Raw genomic sequence first — 26046 nt, forward strand, 5'->3', positions numbered from 1 at the left:
ATCAGGTGGGCACAATGCAAAGCAAATGTAGCCTATTTTTTACCTGATGGGTACAATGTTGCTGTTTGGGGGGTTGCTTCTGCTCTTGCTGCTGATAGTGCTGGAGGGCAGGGCTGTGTTGATCTGAGACTGTAGAGATTAAACAGTCCACAGGAGAGAGGGTAGCTGATTAAACAAGTGTTATGAGATAATAATAAAATGCAAAGACTGGTCACAGCGCTTGGAACCATAAGGTTCCAAGCGCTGGTTCCGAACCTGCCAGTGTTCCCGATGTTTATTTAAATTCTGATTTTGTGAGTTTAAAGTCCAAAAAGAACTTTTTTGAACTGTATAACTGTGAAGTTGTATAACAGTTGTATGATTATATAACTGTCAAGCTACAGTTTAGTTGTACATGTACAATGACAAAAAAGGCTTTTTTTTGTCATTGTACATGTACAACATGTACAAGGCAAAAAAGGCTTTTCTATTCTACGTTGGTGTTTCTAAACTGGCCAATTCCTCCAGAGGTTGTGTGAGTTTGGTATAGAAAATGTGACGTGAACATTTCTGGACTAAATATGAGTGAAAGTGTTGTCCCTGAGCCTGTCATTGACTGTTCTGTCTCAATTAATTCTGTGTGACTTGGAACAAAATTAGAAAAGAACCTATTGACAATGTTTCTAAGGAAGCTTCCCCTAAGACGGCTAAGAATTAGTTCATTAACAGGCGTCTGGAGAACTTCAAGATATGTTGAGGAGGTCATTTAGCCATTTAAACCAGCTGTGTTGGATCAAGGACACATCTAAAACCTGCAGGACACCGGCCCTCAAGGCCTGGAGTTTGACACCTGTGGCCTACTGAGTGCCTGCGCATCACTGTGCATAGTGGTTATAGTTTAGGTTATTCTGGATTTAAGCTCAGCAGTGTAATTACTTGTTCAAACTATTTTAAATTGTTTTCATAGTTATTCTGGTAGCTTTAATAAATCTGGTAAAAGTAATGTTTCAGGTTTCTGCTGTAATAACTCCATTTCCTAGATTGAGATCTAATGCTTACAACTTCTTTGATAGTAAACATGATAACAAAGTCTTTTATTGCATAAGAAATTTTAAATACATTTTTAAAAATGTAATTCAATCAGTTGAAAGACTGGAAACAAGAAATACCTTAAAGCTTTCATATATCCATTTATTTATTGCCATTTCTATTGCCATCCATTTTCTTCTACTTATCCAACTAAGACACATCAAAGAAAAGTCATTTGTCCAATGCTTAAAAATGTGGAGTAACTTTACCTGTGATGAATCATTACATCAAATCTTTTTTGTTGTCAAAATCAAGTAAAGTAAAAGTTGACTTCTTTATTTTTTATGAAGAAGAAAGTTGAAAATATGTACTCTTAACTACTATAGTCATTGAGATTAGGTTCACATTTTCTCCACCAATTTTGAGTATATATATATATATATATATATATATATATATATATATAGCACAAAATGTCAAAACAATGATTAACAAAATAAAATGGAAATGTTAAGGGTTCAATATTGAGGAGAGGTGCAGGAGGCAATCCAGGAATAACAACACTGATCCAGCCAGGTGCAATCAAACGATGATTTTAATGAAGTACACGCGTGGGAAGATCACCACCATACACAGACAGCAACTGATCTTCGACTTACAGAGCATAAGCAGGTGTTTTATACCTTTGAGGGCTTAAATTTAATGACGCCCCAAAAACGTCACAGACATACAGTTTATACATAGATAGAATTCATAATCACAATGACTCTTAACACAATTAAAGATAACACTGTCTCCGTCTCCACGACAGATGTTTCCTGTCAGCGGTCTGACTTTCACTTCTCGTCTGGCAAACTGTTCTTCTATTTGCAGAGACAGCAAGAAACCATTCCTCTTTTACAGAGACAATTTTAGAGTTACAGGCAAACATGATTAACCTCTCACCTATAAATGACTCTATCTACTGTGTGTTCGTGTGTGTGTGTGTCAGCCTGAGATGCACTCAATTTCACCTTTCACCTCACGCACTAACTTTCACAGTCAAACAGAGGCCACTCTCTAATGTGTTAGCAGTTTACTAAAACTATATGTGCACTATGTTGAATAAATGTCTTAATCAAATGATACTACTTAAAACCTCATAAAAGAATATGAACCAATAAAGATAATAAAGAATAACCAGATATATGTGTTTTGTAAGCCTGCGCCCCTTTACGCTCCAAGTCTCCCCCAATATATCAACCGAGACGTCGCGCTCAGTGAAGCTTATAACCCTCAATAGACTGAGCCACAACTCTTAATGAGCACAAAATGCAATGTGTAAAAATAGTTAGAACTGTACCTGGAATACAAGGTTAGTAGGATAATCATATGCATAAACATTTTAAGGCCATCTTAAAGCTATCTGTTACATTGTTAAGGCAATGATTATACTGCAGATTATATTGTGCTGGTAAAATACTTTTGTTCAACCCCACAGAAACTATTTCAGTTTAATGAACTCAGCAGTCTTTCCAAGCCAAAGTCCAGCATAGAGCGGCTGAGTGAATGTGGTCTGGACTCTGTGGAGGAGAGTCATGGTTTCAGAGACGCTGTAGAAGGACAAAATACCTGCTCTGTGATCCAGGTACACTCCTACTCTGGAGGAACGAGGACCTGAGACACGAGTTTTAATGTTGTTGTACCAAAATGTATAACTGTTGTTACAATCTAATGCCCAAGATTTGTCATTACGTCCAAAGTTACATTCTTTCCCTTTCCCTGCTCTGCTGATATTCTTGTACACAACTGCTACATGACCTCTTCTCCCTCTCCACTCCACCTCCCAGTAACAACGTCCAGTCAGACTCTCTGTACTCAGGACCTGAGACCAATAAGTGAATCTGTCTGGATGATCAGAATAAGACTGTTGTTGATCCATATTTGTTACTTTTCTATTCTCCTCTGATAATAACAGCTTTTTGTTTGCTGTGTTTGGATCCAGTGTGATTTCCTTTGAATATTTTAAGAATTCAGCTCTGGTCTTTGGCTCTGGTTGTGACAGTAAAACATCCACTTCAGTGACTGTCAGTGAGATGTTTGTCCGTTCCTCTCTCAGAATGTCCTGTAGTTTATCTCTGACCTCTGACACAGCTGCTGTCACATCCTCAAAGTAGCTCAGAGGACGGATATTGATGCTGGATGAGTCTGTAGACTCACTGAGTGCTGACAGTGAGGGGTAGTTGTGTAGAAACTGGATGTGATCCTCTGTGTGTGAGAGCTGCTTCAGCTCAGCATCTTTCCTCTTCAGCTCAGTGATCTCCTGCTCCAGCTTCTCCTGAAGCTCTTTGACTCGACTCACTTCAGTTTCCTGCTGGGATCTGATCTGCTGCTTCACATCAGAGCTTCTTTTCTGGATGAGATGGATCAGCTCAGTGAAGATCTTCTCACTGTGCTCCACTGTTTGATCAGCAGACTGATTGATGGCCTCCACCTCCTGTTGAAGCAGCTTCACATCTTTCTCTCCGTCCTGGATTCTCTGCTGGATGTTTTGTCGACTCACCTCCAGCTCTCTCTGCCTCTCAGTCCTTTCTGCTGCAGCTGAGACTGTGTCGTGGCCTTTATGTTCATCCACAGGGCAGAGATAACAGATACTCTGCTGATCAGTACGGCAGAACATCTTCATCACCTCATCATGACGAGAGCAGATGTTCTCCTGGAGCTTCTTGGAGGGCTCCACCAGCTTGTGTTTCTTGAATGTAGGTGAATCATAATGAGGCTGAAGGTGTTTCTCACAGTAAGATGTCAAACAGACTAAACAGGACTTGAAGGCTTTCATTTTTCTCCCAGTGCAGACATCACAGGCCACATCTTCAGGTCCAGCATAGCAGTGATCAGCAGGAGCAGCTTGGAGTCCAGTCTTCTTCAGCTGCTCCACTAAAACTGCTAACATGGTGTTTTTCACCAGGACAGGCCTCGGTGTGAACGTCTGTCTGCACTGAGGGCAGCTGTAGAAAGGATTCTCCCCTTTGTCCCAGAATCTTTTAATACAGTTCATACAGTAGCTGTGTCCACAGGGAAGAGTCACCGGATCCTTCAGTAAATCCAAACAGATCGAACAAGAGAAGGTTTCTCGGTCCAGCTGAACTCCTTTCTGCGCCATTTCTCCTCTCAGTGTCAATGATTGTGTAAGTTTCACTTCCTTATTATAGAAGCTGTTCTGACCTCTGATCTGAACAACATGTGATGGGGCCTGCCAACACATGTTGGTTACACCCATCTTCATAATGTAAAATGACAGACAGGAGGTTCTTAGCTAGAGAGCAGGAAGAAGAGGAAGGGTTTTCATGCTGTGATTCATTCCAGAAAGCGGGGAGAGGCTCTGTGTTTAATTGTTTTCTGTTCAAACCTTTAACTAAATAATATAAATGTCAATAACTGGATGCCTCTCTATCCTTTATGTTAATCTGCTAAATGAATAGTTTCTGCTTCTTTTAACAATTCAAATAGCAGAAATGAACAGCTGACAGCTTGTCAGACTCAGACGGTTTGAAGGAGGACTCAAGCGCAGGACTCCGGGCTCAGATGCACACAAGAAAGATTAATTTACAATTCACCAGGTGTATATACAAGAAGGTGCGGGGGGGGGGGGGGGGGGGTTTGCTATGTACAGCAGCGTGAGGGAAAAGGGGCTCCAGGGAAGTCCAGGGAAAAAGCACGCGTTCTTCAGATCATCCACACACACGATCACTGGTTCTCACTCCAACACTTGCCACTCAGGAATCACACGGGGGGAATTCAGGGAGCTCTGTAGACTGAGAGACGGGGTTAAATACAACACACAAAGGAAACACACTTAACTTGACTTGCTGTAGCTTGGCTTCACTAGGAGACAACGATCCAGCGATGAACAGCAGTCACCTCCTGGCTTAAATGCTGATCATCTTAATGAGACCCAGGTGACTCATCTCCCCAGGGCGTGAACCCACAGTGAGTTCCACTCCGGCGAGAGAAAAGAGGAGAGAGAGAGGAAGAGAGAGAGAAACAGAGGGTGCTGATCAGCGTGCAGCTGCACTGAGTCCTGTCGCTCTTAAATCTGTTTAGCAGGAGTGGGGTTGGTGGAGGTTTGCCCGGTGCTGCATCGGTCATGTCAGTGGGGGGATCCGGGGGTTTCTCTGTGAATTTCACATTCCCGTGGCATCGTGCTCGGTGCTTGCTCAGAATTTTAGGGGATTTTTTTGCTGTAAAAAGAAGTTTACTTCCAGAAATATGAAAGGTACGATAAGAATAATAATTATGACAAACAAACAATAATAATAATAATAAAATGTAAGTTAAAGTGTCAGTTACCCACTGAGTGAAAGGCCAGCGAATAAAAATAAGTTTTTAATCTGGATTTAAAAACCAGCACTGATGTAGACAGCCTAATGTGAAGAGGAAGATCATTCCAAAGCTTCGGAGCCACAATAGAGAACGCTCGGTCTCCTCTAAGTTTCAAACGTGATTTAGGGACTGAGAGTAACAGCTGCTCAGCTGACTGGAGTGAACGAGAGGGGACATATCACTTCAGCAGATCAGTCAAGTATATATAATGCCAGACCATTTAAAGATTAAAAAACTAATAAAAGGCTTTTAAAGTGGATCCTAAAATCAATTGGAAGCCAGTCAGAACCGGAGTAATATGCTCAAATTTCCTTTTACCAGATGAAGATCTTCAAATAAAATAAACTTTGCATCTTGTATAACGTGTTCTAGGTTTTCATCTCTTTCTCATGCCACTATGAATATTTGCATTATAATTTTAGTTTACATGGGATAAGTGAAGACTTCGTTTTAGGAATTCCCACCAGGCTATCAGAGACATGCTTATGTTAAGGCTTTTAAAGCACTTATGATGTTTAATACTGGAGCTTATGAAAGGCAAATTAGAACTTTTTACTTTTCCACCAAATGGCAAAATATAAACCATTAATTTTCTAAATATCATTAATTTCCTGGTTTATTGGTAACAGCTTCTGAAAAGCAAGTCTATGACAGATCTGTTTTACCAACATCAGCCAATCAGCAACACCTGTTAATGTGAAACAACAGTCGAAGTTGATAACTTAACTGGTGTGACGTGATTTTAGCTCATTTTGTTAACGTGTATGCTCCCGAGTGGAAGCATTTTGGTGTTGGTTGTGTGTATGGAACGCCAGGACTGCCATAATGAATTAATTAAATACACCATTAAATAATTAATTAAATGTGTCAATAATTAATTAAAATGGGAAATAATTAATTAAATAAATAGTTATGACACATGTAATTAATTAATTATTGACACATTTAATTAATTATTTATGTATTTCACATTTTAATTAATTATTGACACATTTAATTAATTATTTATTGACACATTTAATTAATTATTTATGTATTTCACATTTTAATTAATTATTGACACATTTAATTAATTATTTAATGATATATTTATTTATTTCATTTTGGCAGTCCTGGCGCCTGGCTCTCATCATGAAATAATTTTATCTGTCAACCTCACCCATCAAACGCAGGGGGCGGGGTTAACGCTGCCCATGCAGCTTCTCTAACATTTGATTGGTTGCCGTGCAAAGTAAGTCAAAACAGGTCGATCCTAGATAATCGATTGCTTGTGTAGACTTGGGGCAGCCAGGTATCCCAGAATGCATTTCAAATCACAGGCAGCAATGTTGGTGGTGTAGTTTTAAAATACCCCGTTTTTCTGTCACCAACTACACTTTTAACCGTGTTTTAGCCGCGAATGTCGCGTTGTAATCTTCACATGTCGGGTCAGGTTGTCAACCTTTGCAAACATGTTCTATACATGTTTGCAAAGGTGCTCAGATGTTTTCAGAGATTTCAGTAGCTCTGCTAACAGTCAGCATGCAGAGTGCACCGAGGGGGTTACGTTAACCGGTTTGTTTACATATTCCACTCTCCGTGTTCCACGTGTTGCATTCGCAGATTCTCATTTTCACCGAACGATCGTCTCTTTCCACCTGGTCTTGTGTCTCTGTGCTTCTGTAACATAAAGAACGAGCTGACATTTTTCTCACGAAACCAGCGATCAGCTTAACAGACCCTCAGTTTACCTGCATGCATCCTCCTCCTCACCTGTCAGCTGTTTAACACCTGCTGCTAATTCAAGAAACACGCCCACGTTATCTGGTGATAGTCACAGTTTAACTGGGCAGCCGGTGCTCGATATTACGCAACGTCAGCACATTTTTCTGCACAAGATAAGTAAATATAGTTTTTCCCGAGCGCAGAGCTGCTGGAGCTTGTTTCCCAACAGAGCACTTTATTGGCGAACCCACTTCATCAGCGGCTGATGTCCAATCACCGGCACAGCTTTGAAACCTCAGCTGAGTTTTAGCTCTCAGTGGTTAAACGCTGGACTTAATTCACTCAGGTTCTGTCTGTCGGGTCACGTTTACTTCGCTGTTTTATTTACAACTGAGCAAATCGGTTTGGCTGAGGTTAAAGTTACGTTTCATAACTGCACAGTTTTACAGACGTTTAATGGTTCACTGGCACATGTGTTAGACTGAACCATTCGCTTTTCTTTATCTGGTGTGTTTTGGATTTAACAGTAAATTTTGAGATTAAACTGACTTTTAAAATGTTTTTATACAAAGAGGAAAGAGAAGGCGCATTTCCACCGAGAGGAGCAGAGTTTCCAACTACATGTTCATAATGCAGACTGCAACCTGGACAGAAATATTATATCATCTGTTTTTAATAGGTTTTCTAAGCACCAGCGATCTGTTAGAATTTTTAGAGTTTACTTAACTAAAAATAAATGAGGTTAACATATAATTTGTGTGATTTTTTTCTCTCTCTCTCTTTTTATTTATTTATTTATTTTTTTGCTTTTTCGGTCATGTTATGTTTAACTGTCAAAGGTTTGTTACAAACTATGAAACACATGGTGCAGACTTCTGGATGTTAGAAGAAAACTAATACTGCTAATAAGGCAGGAAGGTGTCCTTTAAAACTAAACATGTTAGTAGGACTTTAGTATTTATATCATAGTTTATGAAATAGCACGTGTATTTCAGTAATAGCCTACTGATTTCAGTGTAGTGGTGAACAGTCACACAGCTCACGTGGGTGTTATCTGTGATACTCCTTAACTATAATTTATCCAGGTTAACTTCAGTTAACTCTGAGCGGCTGGATCGACGGAGGTCAGACAACAATTTTACATGTATGATCTTAAAACAGGACACAGCCATTATCCGTCCTGGCCTCATATCAAATGTGAACGCAGACTGAGTCTATGTTTGACGATTGCTTTATATCTAATCTTCCTCTCAAAAATTTAAACAGTCTGCAGCTGAGGGAACACAAACTCAAATTGTCGGAACAGGTTTGCTCGTTTCTTGCGTTCATTTGGTAATTTATTAAATGTATAACTGTTATAACTGCTGAGTCTCTTACGCTGATGAAAATGCAGAAAACACAGATCACGAACACCTGTTCAACCAATCGCTTTCATTCCACTTTGACAAACTGACGCGTTCATCTCTGTTACAGTGTTGCGTTAGACTGCTATATTTTTGTGTTCTTTATGCTGTAGATTTTCACGTCTCTGGAATAGTTGGCAGTACTAAGGATGCTTTTCTGTAAAATCATATTGATATGACCCGTGAATTATTCGTAGATGACAGTTAGATTAGTCAGCTGGGAAACTCTGTGTTACCTCAGAGAGCTGAAGATATCGTGGATATGCTGACCTCGCTCTGTGGTGTACAGGTCCATTTACCCTCATGATTAATATTCACAATAAAAATATTAGCCGAACATCATGAAGTCTGTATGTGTGTCATAGTTTCGAACAACCTTTGTACAGTTAAAGCCAGCAGTTACTACATGAGGAAACACCAACGTTATCTCTTTTATGCGTTTATACACAGGTCACACTGATTACTGAACAAAAACCCAAAGATCAGCTGTTAATCGAATTTATTTGCTCTCTCTCCTCCTTAAACATGTTTTTAATGTTAGTTATAATTCAGAATTATACTGAAACATGTATGACGAACATCAGGAAATAAAACCCTGATAAATATAACCTCAGTAAAAGAAGTCCGTGTCAGCGGGGGTTATTACAGCTGTGTACCGGGGCCTGAGCTTTGTCGGTGGTAATAACAGCTCGTTTGCTTGTGAGGCGAGCGGGTCTATCCACGCTTTGCCGTGAGACTGGGCAGACATCTCCGAAATCATCGAAGCACTTTTGCAAAGAGGCTCTATCTTGAGAAACCGACCAGACACATGAGGATTAAACCACTACATTCTCGGCTAAAAAAATATTAAAACTGTATTTGGTGACACACATAAACAGGGTTTTCAAAGTTCAGTTCTGTTAGTTTCCACATGCTGGTTGTTGTGTGCTAAAAACAATGGCCACCAGGCCAAAGCAATGGTTTTGAGTCGATCAGCGTTAACCCCGCCCCCTGCGTTTGATGGGTGAGGTTGACAGATAAAATTATTTCATGATGAGAGCCAGGCGCCAGGACTGCCAAAATGAAATAAATAAATATATCATTAAATAATTAATTAAATGTGTCAATAATTAATTAAAATGTGAAATACATAAATAATTAATTAAATGTGTCAATAATTAATTAATTAAATGTGTCAATAATTAATTAAATGTGTCAATAATTAATTAAAATGTGAAATACATAAATAATTAATTAAATGTGTCAATAATTAATTAATTACATGTGTCATAACTATTTATTTAATTAATTATTTCCCATTTTAATTAATTATTGACACATTTAATTAATTATTTAATGGTGTATTTAATTAATTCATTATGGCAGTCCTGGCGTTCCATATGTGTGCAGTTGTTTCTGAATGACTTAAAACTGTTTTAGTGACGATGCATGTTGAGCAGATGTGTGTTTGATCGTTAGTTTGTGTCTTTTAACAGTAATGTTTAACTGCTAATACCAAGTAAGTTAAAGGTGCCATGTGCATTGGAAAGTAGTAACCACTACTGACGATGTGTCCCAAATTTTAATATTATAAACTAGATCAGATCTCTAATCCCTAAATCTAAATAAGAAAGGTAAAAAAAAAAATGGCAGACTAGCTTGGATAAAAGACCAAATCACCCTGAAGTTGAGGCACACAACGATGTGACCCACTGGTAAAGTTTCTGGGCTGCCTTTCCTCATAATAGCCATCCCTCAAGACTTTCTCCATTTGAAGCAATGCATTATAATAATAATAATAATAATAATAATAATAATAACAACAACAACAACAACAACAACAACAACAACAACAATAATAATAATATAATAATAATAACAACAACAATAATAATAATAATAATAATAATAATAATAATAATAATAATAATGGATTGCATTTATATAGCACTTTTCGAGACCCTCAAAGCACTTCACAATTCCACTATTCATTCACTCTCACATTCACACACTTTTATCGGGGATTGTAACATCTAGTCCTTTTACTGAATATGTTATTATTAATGTTATTCCTGGGGCCATATTCTTTACTAAACTAACATATATGTATTGAGTGTATTAAGTCAGATTTTTATTTTGCACTTTTATTGTTATCATGTTGTTCCTATGTGTGTGTAGCATATAAAATAGGTTATGTATGATCCTCTTCTATTTAAAGGGCTTTTTGACCCATTTGACAAAATGCTAATCTTTGACTGGCTTTGGGAACTTGCTGTTGGTAACAAACAAATGCAATGCTCAGTGGAGTTGGTCTGATAAAGTAAAATAGAGAAAGGGGAGGGGAAAGAAGGAAAAAGTGGTCATTGAGTGAAATCCAGTTCAATTATCCAGGTAGATTTTAGAATCTCTTTCAAGTCAGGGCAAACTACAAAATTGAATAAGCAGCTTGACAAAAGGTTTATTTTAATGTTGGATGCATGTTCCATTTGAGTTATTTGTTAAAACTCTTAAATCCTAGAGGATATAGATACATCAGATCATTTGGCACGGCAGTGAACTTGGAAAGAAAGATTCTGCGTCATATTTTTCCTCATCAAAAACCTCCAACATGCTCAAATACGTTCTGTATCTCCACCACTGCAGCGCTCTTTTATTACTGCTCTTATTTGGCTATACAGTGGGGCAAAAAAGTATTTAGTCAGCCACCGATTGTGCAAGTTCCCCCACTTAAAATGATGACAGAGGTCAGTAATTTGCACAAGAGGTACACTTCAACTGTGAGAGACAGAATGTGAAAAAAAAATCCATGAATTCACATGGTAGGATTTGTAAAGAATTTATTCGTAAATCAGGGTGGAAAATAAGTATTTGGTCACCTCAAACAAGGAAAATCCCTGGCTCTCACAGACCTGTAACGTCTTCTGTAAGAAGCTTTTCTGTCCCCCACTCGTTACCTGTATGAATGGCACCTGTTTGACCTCATCATCTGTATAAAAGACACCTGTCCACAGCCTCAACCAGTCAGACTCCAAACTCCGCCATGGCCAAGACCAAAGAGCTTTCGAAGGACACCAGGAAAAGAATTGTAGACCTGCACCAGACTGGGAAGAGTGAATCTACAATAGGCAAGCAGCTTGGTGTGAAAAAATCAACTGTGGGAGCAATCATCAGAAAATGGAAGACATACAAGACCACTGATAATCTCCCTCGATCTGGGGCTCCACGCAAGATCTCATCCCGTGGGGTCAAAATGATCATGAGAACGGTGAGCAAAGATCCCAGAACCACACGGGGGGACCTGGTGAATGACCTGCAGAGAGCTGGGACCAAAGTAACAAAGGTCACCATCAGTAACACACTACAACGGCAGGGAATCAAATCCCGCAGTGCCAGACGTGTTCCGCTGCTGAAGCCAGTGCATGTCCAGGCCCGTCTGAAGTTTGCCAGAGAGCACATGGATGATACAGCAGAGGATTGGGAGAATGTCATGTGGTCAGATGAAACCAAAGTAGAACTTTTTGGTATAAACTCAACTCGTCGTGTTTGGAGGAAGAAGAATACTGAGTTGCATCCCAAGAACACCATACCTACTGTGAAGCATGGGGGTGGAAACATCATGCTATGGGGCTGTTTTTCTGCCAAGGGGACAGGACGACTGATCCGTGTTAAGGACAGAATGAATGGGGCCAAGTATCGTGAGATTTTGAGCCAAAACCTCCTTCCATCAGTGAGAACTTTGAAGATGAAATGAGGCTGTGTCTTCCAACATGACAATGATCCAAAACACACCGCCCGGGCAACAAAGGAGTGGCTCCGTAAGAAGCATTTGAAAGTCCTGGAGTGGCCTAGCCAGTCTCCAGACCTCAACCCCATAGAAAATCTGTGGCGGGAGTTGAAAGTCCGTGTTGCTCGGCGACAGCCCCAAAACATCACTGCTCTTGAGAAGATCTGCATGGAGGAATGGGCCAAAATACCAGCTACTGTGTGTGCAAACCTGGTAAAGACCTATAGTAAACGTTTGACCTCTGTTATTGCCAACAAAGGTTATGTTACAAAGTATTGAGTTGTATTTTTGTTATTGACCAAATACTTATTTTCCACCCTGATTTACGAATAAATTCTTTACAAATCCTACTATGTGAATTCATGGATTTTTTTTTCACATTCTGTCTCTCACAGTTGAAGTGTACCTCTGGTGCAAATTACTGACCTCTGTCATCATTTAAGTGGGGGAACTTGCACAATCGGTGGCTGACTAAATACTTTTTTGCCCCACTGTACATGTCAACAAAATAGACTTTTTCCTGCATAAATCAAGACAACTGACAAAAGCACATGTAACATGAGAGCTCACGCTATGCAGGGACATTGGGTATGATGGAGGACAACAGAGAACAGACACAAACAGAGGAGATTAGTGCAAAGTGGAGACACCTGGGAAAAAACACGCAGCTGAGCCGAATGTAATCCCTGTCTCTAATGAGACAGGGGAAGCAAAACTGAACATGACACACATGGGATGTGTGACTATCAAGATAAAACAGGAATGAACAAGCACTGAGACCAGATCTAAGACATACTAACTTAGACCTGGTCTTAAACACAACAGGAAAACTGGACAACCATCAAGACAGGACAAGACTGGGGAGGGAAAAAACTTTCCAAAAACTTAGTTATGTCCAAAAGCTCTTCATTTAGTCCTCATGCTGATTGTTCAGGACGCGCTGTCTACAACGGCTCTCCCTCTCACCCTTTACCCACCCCTGTTGAGTCAAGACTCAAGAATCAACATAGAGGGCAGCCTTGTGGGAATTTGAACAGCCGTTTCCGCTTTCTTTATTCTTTGATAAGGCAGGGCCAAGCCAGTACCTATCAGCAAGAACCCTGTTATCATGGTTCCAAAAAGGTAGATGTCTTCAATGTCCTCGGTCGACAGTCCCACCAGGGACACGACCCTCCAGTCCTTCCACCCATCCATCATGTATCCGGCAGAGAACGTCCCTCCAGGACACACGGTCCCTCCCGAACCCAGGCTTCTCATCAAGAAGAGGGTGTCAATTGCATTCAGGGGCCAGTTGATCAAATCCATAATTCCTCTTTTAGGTTTTAGAGAACAGACTGTGAGACTCTTCCAGGGTAGAGAGAGAGAAGTAGACGAGACTAGACAGAGACATGAGAAAGCCAAGCAGGAAAGATAAAGGAAGGGAGAGAGTGCGACCGCCTTCGTCAAGAGCCAGAGAAGTTACTTGTCATGTGTTTCTATGGTGTAATAACAGCCATGTGCTTTTTTGTGCTGAGGTGATTTTTTCTGCTCTCAAACTGTTCTCCCATTAGGAGCTCAGTCTGGGTGGAGTTTTTTCTCCTCTCACCTCATGTTTAATTTTATTGTTCTTTCCTATCAGCCTACCTCTCTGACCTGTCTGCCCAATGTGATGTGTGTCTAAAGTATGTTTGGTCAGAAAGTTCCTTGTAAGTGCGCATGCACCAACTAGCATGCTGCCTGCTGTAACCCATAATTTCCTTCGGGGTTAATAAAGTATATCTGATTCTGTTAGTGGGGATAGGTTAATTGATTAATCTAAATTGCCCATAGGTGTGAATCTGTGAGTGAATGTAAGTGCGAATGGTTGTCTGTGTCTCTATGTGTTAGCCCTGTGACAGACTGGCAATCTGTCCAGGGTGTACCTCTCGCCCTATAACAGCTGGGATAGGCTCCAGCGCCCCCCGCAACCCTGGAAAGGAAAGGCGGAAGCAAATGGATGGATGGATGATTCTGATTCTGAAGAAATAAATAACCACAAAAACCTTTAAATATCTCTTTATTTACCATTTAAGAACACATAACCCATACTCATTTACAACAGAACTAAACAATAAATAACAATACAGGCATGAACTTTCCCCTGAAGTTAAGCAGAAATCAGCATGGCAACACAAAGTGATTTCAAGTCTACCATGACATAATAATTGGTTTTTAATAATAAAATAATAATTATTATAATTGTAATATTGTAAACAACAGACATTTACAATTGATGTTTGTCACATGGACAACACTAGAACAACTGTAAAATATGAGTTCAGATAAATACAGGGATTTAAATAACTCAGAGATTCATCAATATATCATGGAAATGAGTTATAATTTAAATAAACAATTCTCAAAGCTCTTGGATAACAGTTTAGCTCACAAGTTGAATAGATTAGTATATGCTGTAATATTGCATGCTGTAACTAGTGTTTGATTCCTACCTGATTCCTTTTGCTGCGCCTATTTTTCTATTTACTTGTCATGCTCTCCCTATTGTCTTCACTATGCTATCTGATAAACATGAAAGTGCCCCAAAGAATTCTGTCTTTAAGTGTTTTAGACAGAAACTATACCATAGATAAGAATGGGGTCTTTTCCCTAAGGTCTTGCAGTGATTTTGTTTCTCACCTGTGTGAGAAACAAACTTGTGACAGTAGCTCTCCCACATTTTGTAAGAGTGAAACTTTCAACCAGTATGAATTCTCATGTGTCTTTTCAACTGTGTCGTGTAACGAAATCTTTTCTCACAGCTGTTACAAGAATATGGTTTCTCCCCTGTGTGAATTCTCATATGAGTTTTCAAATTCACCATATGACTGAATCTTTTCCCACAGGTGCCACAAGAATGTGGCTTCTCACCTGTGTGGAATCTAGTGTGAGATTTTAATGCTGATAAGTTACAAAATCTTTTCCCACAAGTGGTGCAAGAATGTGGTTTCTCTCTTGTGTGAATTTGCATGTGACGTTCCAATGTTGATTTCTGAAAGAATCTTTTGCCACAGGTACTACAAGAATAGGGCTTCTCACCTGTGTGAGTTCTCATGTGAGTTCTCAAGTTCATAATATGTCTGAATCTTTTACCACATGTGCTACAAGAATGTGGCTTCTCACCTGTGTGAATTTGCATGTGACGTTCCAATGTTGATTTCTGACTAAATCTTTTGCCACAGGTACTACAAGAATAGGGCTTCTCACCTGTGTGAGTTCTCTTGTGAGTTTTCAAGTTCATCATATGACTGAATCTTTTCCCACAAGTATCACAAGAATGTGGCTTCTCACCTGTGTGGAATCTAGTGTGAGATTTTAATGCTGAGAAGTCACTAAAATCTTTCCCACAAGTGCTACAGGAATAGGGCTTCTCACCTGTGTGAGTTCTCATGTGAGTTTTCAAGTTCATCCTATGACCGAATTGTTTTCCACAGGTGTTACAAGAATATGGTTTCTCTCCTGTGTGACTTCTCATATGAGTTTTCAAATTTACCATATGACTGAATCCTTTCCCACAGGTGCCACAAGAATGTGGCTTCTCACCTGTGTGGAATCTAGTGTGAGATTTTAATGCTGATAAGTTACAAAATCTTTTCCCACAAATGGTACAAGAATGTGGCTTCTCACCTGTGTGAATTCGCATGTGACGTTCCAATGTTGATTTCTGACTGAATCTTTTGCCACAGGTACTACAAGAATAGGGTTTCTCACCTGTGTGAGTTCTCATGTGAGTTTTCAAGTTCATCATATGTCTGAATCCTTTCCCACAAGTATCACAAGAATGCGGCTTCTCACCTGTGTGGAATCTCATGTGAGTTTTGAATGCTGAGAAGTTACTAAAATCTTTCCCACAAGCGCTACAGGAATAGGGCTTTTCACCTGTGTGAGTTCTCATGTGAGTTTTCAAGTTTATCATGTGACTGAATTGCTTTCCACAAGCGCCACAGGAATAGGGCTTCTCGCCTGTGTGACATCTAATGTGAGTTTTCAAGTTTATCGTTTGCCGGAATCTTTTTCCACAGATGCTACAAAAATATGGCCTTTCACCTGTGTGAATTTTCATGTGTCTCTTCAAACTTGACAACTCACTAAATCTTTTATCACAGGTGGTACAAGAATAAGGTTTCTCACCCGTGTGCACTTTCAAATGTCTAGTGAGGCTGTATTTATCGCGAAAGCCTTTACCACAAGTGTTGCATTTTACACAATTTTTATTTTTAATAGATTTACACTGACTCTCTGATACTGGAGAGTTGTGTATTATATTACTGTGACTATCGTTTCCGTTATGTCTCATTTTCTTCAGCTCCCAATTTCTAGCCAATCCCAGGTCCACATGGTGACCTTCTTTCCAATCACGCATGTTTGGTTCATAAGAGTTAAGAGAAAGAAGCTGGTTCCTGTTTGGTTCTAGTTCATTGAGGTCACTATGCTCATAAAAAGGAATCACCATAAACGTATCAGTTTCCTGCTTCAGTAGAAACTGTTCTGCCTCCCGACTGTTGCGGTGTTCCCGCTGTTCCTCTTTAATCTGTGGAGGATCTGGGTGCTCCCGGTCTAGGCTGAAGTTCTTCTCCTGGTTACAGATCTGTTGGTCTGTCAGAACCTCCTCCTTGTTACGCTCAACTTGGTGAATCACATCTGATGGGACAAATGGGAAAAATGTGTTTATGAAAGAAAAGTGTAATTCAAAAATTTGAACAATTAATTTTCGCACTGATATAAATGACTGGAGTTCTGACACTCTTATTAGAAAAGCTCAATATTTGTTAAATGGCAGCGTTTTTAAACATCCAGAGTTTTTCATATAGCATTTTACAGAATTTTCAGTTATTTTTAAGTACATATGTTTAAATACAAACATCAATTAAATTACAAAACAGAAACTGAATTAACACACCTAATGTAAAATAAAATGAAAAATCTAAAATTGTCAGTAACCATAAATTTTTATTTTTACCTTCCTAACTTTAACATAATTTTAATATACCGTCTTTTGTTTGACTTTAACAGTATAAATACGATTCTAAAATTTAATGCAAGCAGTGTATAACATCACTTAGAATTAGAATTGTTTTATAATGTAAAACATATTATTACTGTGTGTTGTGTATTTTCTAGCAGTTCTTTCATGGGTGGGTGGGGGGCAATGCTCCCTCTAATTTTTCATGTGTCTGAGCAAACACTCCCTGAGTGGTCCCTTGGACCACTGTGAGTGACATTAGATGTGTGCACTGTGGTCACGCCAGCATCGAATCCATCCAAGTTACATGGTTTATTAAAATAATCAAATTACAGCATTTATGTTAGACTACTTTTAATTAAGTGCTTTAGCTCACTTACAATGAAAATGTAAAAAAATCTTGTTCATGACCTGTGTAGTAGCTGGTAACTGTGCAGGGGCGGGTCTAGCAAAGTTTTGCCAGGGCGCCAGGTAGGGCATTAACAGGGAGAGGGGGGCACAAAATAGTACTTATTCTTATTCTCATTTAAAATGTCTCGCTTTTAAAAAATAATTATCTGAATCTTACAACAAACGATTGATAGATTGATGCATATATACCATCAAAACAGTGTACATCACTGTCACAACAGTGTTTGTTTTCATTCAAAGGCTTTATGATTTTTCCTATAATAGCGGGCCGGTCTGTAGTCAAAACGCCCGGGCTGATTTTTTGTCCCAGTCCAGCCCTGTAAGCAGCTCATCTGCAGTCTGGTGTTACCTACATCTTCCTATTTGGAAGGCAGAATTTTTGAGTTCTGAGTACAATCGAAAGCATGACTGCAGTTTTTGTGTTGGATGTAAAAAGCGCACGTGACGTTGTGACGTAGGCTAGAATCATGGCGGCGGTCAACGACGGTCCAGGCGTGGGATTTCTCTCGTGGAAATATGCACATTGTCTAGCTAGAAGACTGGCAGTCTGGCTGGGTATCCAGTTACAGTAGCAACACACTAACAAGAGAATTCTGAGTAAAACCAAAGTTACTTTCCCTAGAAACTAGTTACTTTGAAAGTAACTGAGTTACTTTTGATAGAAGTAACTAGTAATGTAACTAAGTTACTAATTTAAAGTAACTTACTCGACACTGGTAGTATGTTAACACTATTGGAAGTAAAAATAACTTCAACTCCAATTCTGAAAACAAAAATTTCTTCCTTTTTTTTATTTTTTTTTTATTTATAAAGCTCTGACTTGTATTATGAGTATGAGTCTGTGGTCTGGGAATATCTCTCTCTCTCTCTCTCTCTCTCTCTCTCTCTGTATATATATATATATATTAGGGGTGCAACGATACACAAAATTCACGGTTCGGTTCGGTTCGATACTTTGGTGTCACGGTTCGATATTTTTTCGATACAAAAAAAATGTTCATGCCTTTTTATTAATTTGTCATTTATTAAATTTTCACGGCACATTCTGCACCACATCTCTGTGCGTTCATCATTTGTTTGAAGCCAGCTCACCTCCTGCAACCACTTTTCAGAGAATACGCGCTTCTTTTGTGGTTCGGACTCCTTCTGACATTTCTTTGGAGGTGGAGGAACATCACAGTAACTGCTTAAAGGAGCTTCTTCGACATCTTTAAGAGTTCTAAACAAATGTCTGTCCTCCTGAAAATCTTATGTACGCAAACACGCGTTGCAACTTCTTATCTTGTGCGGGTTTTTATTTTGACAGCGAATGCGCACCTGCGGACCACTTATGTGCAGCCCTGGTTATTTAGCTCGTCATATTGCAGCCACAGAAATTCTTTTGTCCATGAAACCATAAAGCTGCACTTTCTTTTTTCCTTATAGTCTGATTTGTCATAACCTTTCCGTTTTGTGGTAAGCTTTTCTTTGGCTGTCACTTCTTCACGCTGACCTGTCTTATTTGGCTCAGCAGAACTAAAATATATATCCTGCTGCTTTTACACACGCACTAACATAACGCTCAGCGATTCTCTGCGCGATCAACCTCTCACATGTTTAAGCTGCGGGAGATTTCACTTGTCATGTTTGCATAGTAAGCTAACGATTGATAAGACGATGTCAGAGGAATTGGTGCGCAAATTATCATCACTCACCAATCAGTACTGTCGCTCTCTATACACAGTTCACGCGATTGCAAAGTGAAAGCAAAAAACAAGCGCAAATTCAAACGCGATTTCAGTATGTCACATATTGACAGTGGCCGATGCCAATGACATAATTACCCAGCTACATTTCCAAAAGAAGCATTGACATATATTTTTCCTTCCTAGGATAGGCCGACGGGCAGGGCAGAGATAGATTTTGGTAGCCCGACTGGAAAAAAGCCCCGTCGGGCTAGCGATTTTGCGAGCCCTGTATCTGATTGAGGAATCACTCATCTTTGGAAAAGAGAGTTTATTATGGAGAAATGTCTCTTTCCAAAATAAAAGCTATACTATACGCTTCTTCTGGGCTATATTCTCAGCAGCATATTAAACATATCAGGTCCCCATAAGGAGAATCGTGTGCTAACGGCTGTCTAAATGACTCGGGTAAAGTTTGTAGCATGCTGCTTGTTGTTTTTCTCTGCTTCCACTTGTCTTTGCACTAGGATGATGTCGGAGTAAATGTGCAGTCATATTGGTTGTGTTCCCACTAGTGCTGTCAGCGTAAATCTGAAATGACATTAACGTCACAACACGGCAAATCTCCGTTAACGAGCTACCGCGGATCACCTCATGAGTGGGGCTGGAAGACGTCAACACATTAACGAGCTAACTGCGCTAACACACTAGTTCCCACCAATTGAGCATTGCTGGCACATCCAACATACTGTTTTACTTTTGTCCATGACAGGCTTACCTTCAGGGTCATACATCACATGAAAACCAAAATAGTTCCAAACGCCAGATCTGAATGAGGGTGGGGGAGGTTCAATTTGCCATGTTGCAACTAGCCTAGCTTCTGTCTCGCTAGCTTGCCCTGCGCTCAGTGAATCTGTGTTCGACTACTCCGCCTAGGCTGCACTGTCGAGCGCAGATCCACTGAGCGCTCAACACAGACAGCATCATCAGAAGGAAAGTTGATAAAATAAATTAAAAATGTTGTATCGTTCGATACATATGCGTACCGAACCGAAAGCACTGTATCGAACGGTTCGATATCGATACGAGTATCGTTGCACCCCTAATATATATATATACAGAGAGAGAGAGAGAGTGGGAGAGAGAGAGAGTTTTTACATACCTGTGCTCTCTAGATTTATTTCCGGTTTCCAGATGGTATCCAGCAGTTTGCGCCGCTCTTCCCCAGTCCAGACAATAATGCCTTCGGCCTCCTGCTTCACTACAAGTTGTTCTCCCTCATGATTAATGCAGAGTTCATCCCGTTCCTCTTTAATCTGTGGAGGCTCTGGGTCCTCCTGGTCCAGACTGGAATTCCTCCCCTGGTTGAAGTCCTGCCAATCATCCAGACCCTCCTCTTCCTCACACTTCATATTGTCTTTGGAAGTCTTGAGGAACAGTGGGACACAAGAAAATTGTTACTAATGTGATAGCAGGAAAATACACTTGTGAGCAAATATAATCTAGCAGCACTGAAAGTGTGTTTGAGGAACACCATGTGAGTGCTAAATGGTAAATGGACTGATACTTATATAACGCTTTCCTACTCTCCTGGAGCACTCAAAGGGCTGACTGCAGGTTTACCCAACCCTATAACCAGTACATCTGCACAATGACTGAAAACAGTGACTGAACAGCGAGCAGTGAGGTCAGTTTCTTGATCATTAATATGCAGATTGTAGTGACCATTGATCAATAACCACTGATCAAAGACTCCTTGAAGAGGTAATTTACATGAAAAGGAAAAGACAATCTCTGAATCGAGGAGGGGGCCTATGGGTAAATCTTTCACCATCTTACAGTGCTGTGAGTGCAGCCGTTATTGGTACTCATGGCCATTGATCAATGGTCTTTGATCAAATTTGCATATTAACGAAAAAAGAAACTGACCTCACAGCCCATGTTTCTAAGTAGATCAATCTAAATCCCAATCTTTAAATAAATCTTATGGCAAAGTTACTTCAGTGGGCATTCTGTGTACATGCCCAGGGACCCACAGACAGCTGGGGGGCCCATAAAAGAGGCAAATGAAGAAAAAAAAACCAGCATACACATATGCATAAACACACACACACACACATATACATATATATTGCCACAAATCAATAGACATTGATCAAAGACCTCCATGACTCCCCAAGGAGGAGGAGTACCTGTGAAAAGGGAATGACAATCTCTCAATTGAGGAGGGGGCCTAATGGTCCATCTTTCACCATCTTACAATGCTGTGAGTGCAGCTCTCTGTAAATTGTATGTGAATGGATCAATGACCATTGATCAATGGTCTTTGATCAGTGGTCATGACAACTTGCATATTAATGATCGTCTTGATCATTAAACTGACCTCACAGCCCATTGTTCATTCTGTGGGTTTGTTTCAAGTCCTTGTGCAAATGTACTGTTTATAAGGTTGGGGAAACCTGCAGTCAGCTGAGACTGAAGAAGTCGCTTGGATGAGTGATGAAACATTTCTACGTCCAGATGACCAGAATCTTTTGGGGATTTTAATACCTGGGTGATTTAGTATGCATCAAGACAGTAAAAAGATGCTAAATTGTTATTAACATTTGCAACTGGGAAGATATGTGCTATTTAGCCAACTTCTGGTCTTACGGCGACCCCTAGTGGACATTGTAAAATATTGCTGTGTCTGAGTAGATGATGTGTTCTGATTGTTGCTTAATTATCTTTGACCCTGCTAATTATAGTATTACCTGTTTCTGTTTCCAGACAACCATGCTTATAGTCACCTATACTGCATCTGCCACAATTATAAGTGCACATCTGGCTGTATCACAGTTGGATTTATCACGGCAAGCCCTGCTGTAACCAGTTCTTCTGTGAAGCTTCATTAAAGACGGTGAACTAAACTCCTGGACTGCTGAAGTCTTTCTGACCGAAGACTTAGGCCAGACTTGTATACCCAGCACTTCCAGTATATATGGCCTGCTGCACCTCACAGAAACAATAATAAAACATAATAATATAAACGTATAAACATCTTCTATCCTTATTAAAAAATAACAATAACAATTATTGAAAAACATTTTTAAGTTTTTTTCATTTTTTTTTTAATATCAGATGTCTTATAGCTTTAGAACTACATTAGTTGTATTCATATGAAACTGTATTCATTTCTACACATTGTTACTTTGCAGGACAGTGCTCTTCTTTTACAGCTATTCTGTGTGAGGGTGGGTTTAAAAAACGATTTTAATATGAATAATGAGTTATCGATTCATTAAATCCTGATTAAAATTGATCAGTTTTTAAATGTAAATGTATTTTTGCCAGAAACGCCGGAATCTCGACTTAAAGCTCACAAAACAATTTCAACCGTCAGTCGGCTAAAACAGCAAACGATTAAAGGGCAGGTAACCGCAAAAAGACGTAAACACAAAGCACAAAACCCGACGGCACGGACACGCCGTCCGGTGAAAACCTGCCAGGTTTGTCACTCTCCGACCAAAATACACAGAACCGGCTTCTGTCTCCGGGTGTTAATACTAAAGGTTTGCTGTTTAAAGATAGAGAAGAAGTCCTTGTTAGTCTGTTAGCCAAAACTGAGCTCTGATCGTTGCTATATGTTATTCCTGTGTTCGTTCACTGAGATCATCACCGGTTTTACATACCTGTGATGTGAGACTTTAGCTCAGATTTCCAGCTGATATCCAGCGGTCTGTGCTGACTAATCTCATACCGGACGATCCTGTCCTAACCTCTGAGATTTCTTGAGCAGCAGCAGTCACCTCCTCTCAGACACACAACGGAACAGAGCAGCGTCGGTTCCTTCTTCTTCTTTTTATTATTTAATGGCTGTTGGCAAACAGCACAATGGCGCATTACCGCCACCAACTGGTGTGGAGTGTGGACCGAAAATGTTATTTTAAAAAAAATGAAATCCTCCCAAAACAAATGAGTCTGCCTTAAGAATCAAAATAGGGTCTGATAAGTTTCAATTCTCGAGTTCGTACGAAACAAATCAACCAAGTCGAGTTTCACTTTCATATCACCAACCTGATCAATTTTTCTTTCAGCATCATATGTCTGACATTGCATTACGCATCATTTCCGTTCTTCCTCTTCTCCTTTAAATTTTCGTCAGATCGGCTGCATTAAAAGCATATTATTGCCCTCCTCAGGACACCCGTGGAGGTATTCATGAATTTTGGCACAGCTGTGAACAAACTAAGCTGAAGTGCTTTAACCTCCTCTGCATCCCTGTTGATAGAAGTGCAAGATACATGGGTCAGTGATTTAGTCTGGAGCTGTATCATCTAATATTTCCTTCAGCTTCAGCACAGAGTGTTAACAGAACAAGACTTTTGATGAGAAAAAAGAGCAGGGACAGGAAGGAAACAGCATAGTTTAACACAAACAGTAAAAATCTAATAAAATGGTGACAAAGGACAGACGTTTTTTGGTTTTTGCTTGTCTGCAGCACCTCCAGCATGTTTAAAATGATCTGGTTGTTTTTGCACGCATTTTGGTTAGCGTGAAGTTCATGTGGAGCTCAGCGTGTTTGATTTTATATAAACTGATACTTCAGTGTGAGCTCCTTTCTTTACAGCTGTCAATAAAACAGCAATACTTTTACTGCTGTGATGAAAATGAAACATCTGTGTGATAAGCAGGTGAGGCAGGTAAGACAAAGCATCAGGACTACATTAAGAAAAGCATTATTTTTTAATATTATTACTGTCAAACAACTGCCTTGTCTGCTATACCCATAATTAATATTTAATATTTAATCTGTAAATTTCCATGTTGTTTTCAAAATGATCAATTACAATAAAACAAAAAAAGCTATTATTTACCTATCGTACATTACTCCTTCGTAGGGCTGCCAGACTTCATGTAAGGACGTGACTTTCGTCGGACTGACCTGAGAAGCGCAGCAATACGCTTTTGGGCTTTCTAGTCCACCGGAAGTACAATAGAAGAGAAATGACGGAAATGACGCAATGGTTACTGTTTAACATGTCTAGTGTTCGGGTTTCAGAGTGATTGTTGTTGAAGAAATCTGCTAACAAGTTTAAAAAAAAAACGATCGTCCGGCATGAGAAGGAGACCAGCCGTCACCTCAGACTGCTGGACATCAGCTGGAAACCCGACATAAAGCCGCACATTACAGGTGTGTAACACTGAGACGGTCTCGGTGAGCTAACACGGGACTGTGAACCGTGCTGGAGCTCATGTAGCGGCTCAGTTTGTAGGCTAACAGGCTAAAATCAAGCGCTTCTCTTTATTTTAAACGTAAATATTTGACGTTAAATACCCACTGAGACACTGAGGGAAGCGACTTTCTTCTGCATAAAAGGGGTTGGCAGTGCTGGCGTGTTTTCCTTTCTTTAAAAAAAATCTTTAATATCCTTTTTTATGTGTTGGTTGGCTGTAGTCAGCAGGATCTACGGATCTCTTTGGAAAATATCATTTTGAATCTCCCTTATTGTGTCTACTCTGTGTGCAGTTTTTTTCCCTTTTGTTAAAAGTCACGTTTTGTAAACCTTTTTTTTTCTGCTTTAAATGACTTTGATAATATCCAGGACAGATGTGCTTGGCAGATTTTAGGTCCTTGGGTCACTTACAACAGTTTGAATGTCACTTTGTTTGTACAACCTGCAGATTACTTTGAGAAATATTGTGGAAAACACCCCCGATCAGGTCCTAGCACCCTAGCAGAAGACCTTTTTTAAATACATGTTTTTCTCTCCGCCTCCCGCCTCCAAACATCAAACTTATTTGAGCCTAAACAGTAACACATAAAAGGGAATCATGTTTGTGTATTAATTACCAGAGGATGTCACATAAAAAGGGATGAAAGAGGCAAAACTGTGTGCTATAGTAAGGGGTTAACATGAGGTGGTGTTTTTATTTTATTTTGTTATATTTTTGGAACAACTGCAGATGTCTGTAAGTTGCAGTACTTCAACATTTAGATAACGCTACAGAAGAGGAACGAACATAAGGGAGTGATGTTATTTAAGTCACAGGTAATTTCAAGTTCAAAGGCTCAACAAACATCAGCAAACACACAAACTGTGTGCAGTTGTTCACAGTGTGTTGCTACCTAAAGCTCCAGCTGCTATATTTCACAGGGAGAAATATGACTTTGGATGCTCATGTAAAATCTTTGGTTCGCTCCTGTTTTTATCACTTGAGAAACATTGCTAAGCTGAGTCCCATTGTATCGCGCTCCGAATTAGAAATTGTCATTCATGCATTTGTTTCATCTCGTCTGGACTATTGTAACTCTTTGTTTACTTGTTTATGTAAAGCCTCTTTGGAGCATCTGCAAGTTGTTCAGAACGCTGCTGCAAAGCTTCTGACCAAGTCCTCCAAGTTTTCCCATGTCACACCCCTGCTGATCCAGCTGCACTGGCTCCCCGTTAAATACAGAATCCACTTTAAGGTTTTGACCTTGACTTTCAGGGCTCTGCATGGACAAGCACCAACATATATAAGTGAACTTTTACATCCATACATTCCCAGCAGGTCTCTGAGGTCATGTGACCAGGGCTTGCTTGCTGTCTAACACACGAGGCTGAAAACAAAAGGTGACAAAGCTTTTGGAACTGTGGCCCCCAGATTGTGGAACTCTCTCCCTTTGAGCCTGAGATCTGTGGACTCAGTGGTCGAATTTAAAAAACAGCTAAAAACTCATCTTTTTAAACTTGCTTTTGGTTGATTTTTATTTTTAGGTTTTAGCTTCTG

The 26046-nt window shown here is 39.7% G+C and overlaps 2 protein-coding genes across 2 annotated transcripts; both read right to left on the reverse strand.

The window, feature by feature from the left end:
- Positions 1–1466: 1466 nt before the first annotated feature.
- Positions 1467–4227, reverse strand: LOC146497040 (tripartite motif-containing protein 16-like). Its single transcript, XM_085140709.1, has one exon. It carries the CDS (start codon positions 4148–4150, stop codon positions 2492–2494), a length of 1659 nt encoding a protein of 552 aa, XP_084996835.1. The 5' UTR covers positions 4151–4227; the 3' UTR covers positions 1467–2491.
- Positions 4228–12737: 8510 nt separating this feature from the next.
- On the reverse strand, positions 12738–24220 carry LOC146497041 (uncharacterized). Its single transcript, XM_085140670.1, has 3 exons — positions 22965–24220; positions 20456–20720; positions 12738–16896 (listed from the first exon to the last, which is right to left on the reverse strand). Exons 2-3 carry the CDS (start codon positions 20703–20705, stop codon positions 14954–14956), a joined length of 2193 nt encoding a protein of 730 aa, XP_084996796.1. The 5' UTR covers positions 20706–20720; positions 22965–24220; the 3' UTR covers positions 12738–14953.
- Positions 24221–26046: the final 1826 nt, after the last annotated feature.

This window comes from Neolamprologus multifasciatus, chromosome 18 (assembly GCF_963576455.1).
Source record: "Neolamprologus multifasciatus chromosome 18, fNeoMul1.2, whole genome shotgun sequence".
Taxonomy (NCBI): domain Eukaryota; kingdom Metazoa; phylum Chordata; class Actinopteri; order Cichliformes; family Cichlidae; genus Neolamprologus; species Neolamprologus multifasciatus.

Excerpts from the sequence above, each read along its gene's own strand:
- LOC146497040 (XM_085140709.1), bottom strand. The coding sequence starts at position 4,150 with ATGGCGCAGAAAGGAGTTCAGCTGGACCGAGAAACCTTCTCTTGTTCG.
- LOC146497041 (XM_085140670.1), bottom strand. The coding sequence starts at position 20,705 with ATGAAGTGTGAGGAAGAGGAGGGTCTGGATGATTGGCAGGACTTCAAC. Across the intron at positions 16,897-20,455 it reads AATAAATCTAGAGAGCACAG|ATGTGATTCACCAAGTTGAG; the intron begins GTATGTAAAAAC and ends TTGTCCCATCAG.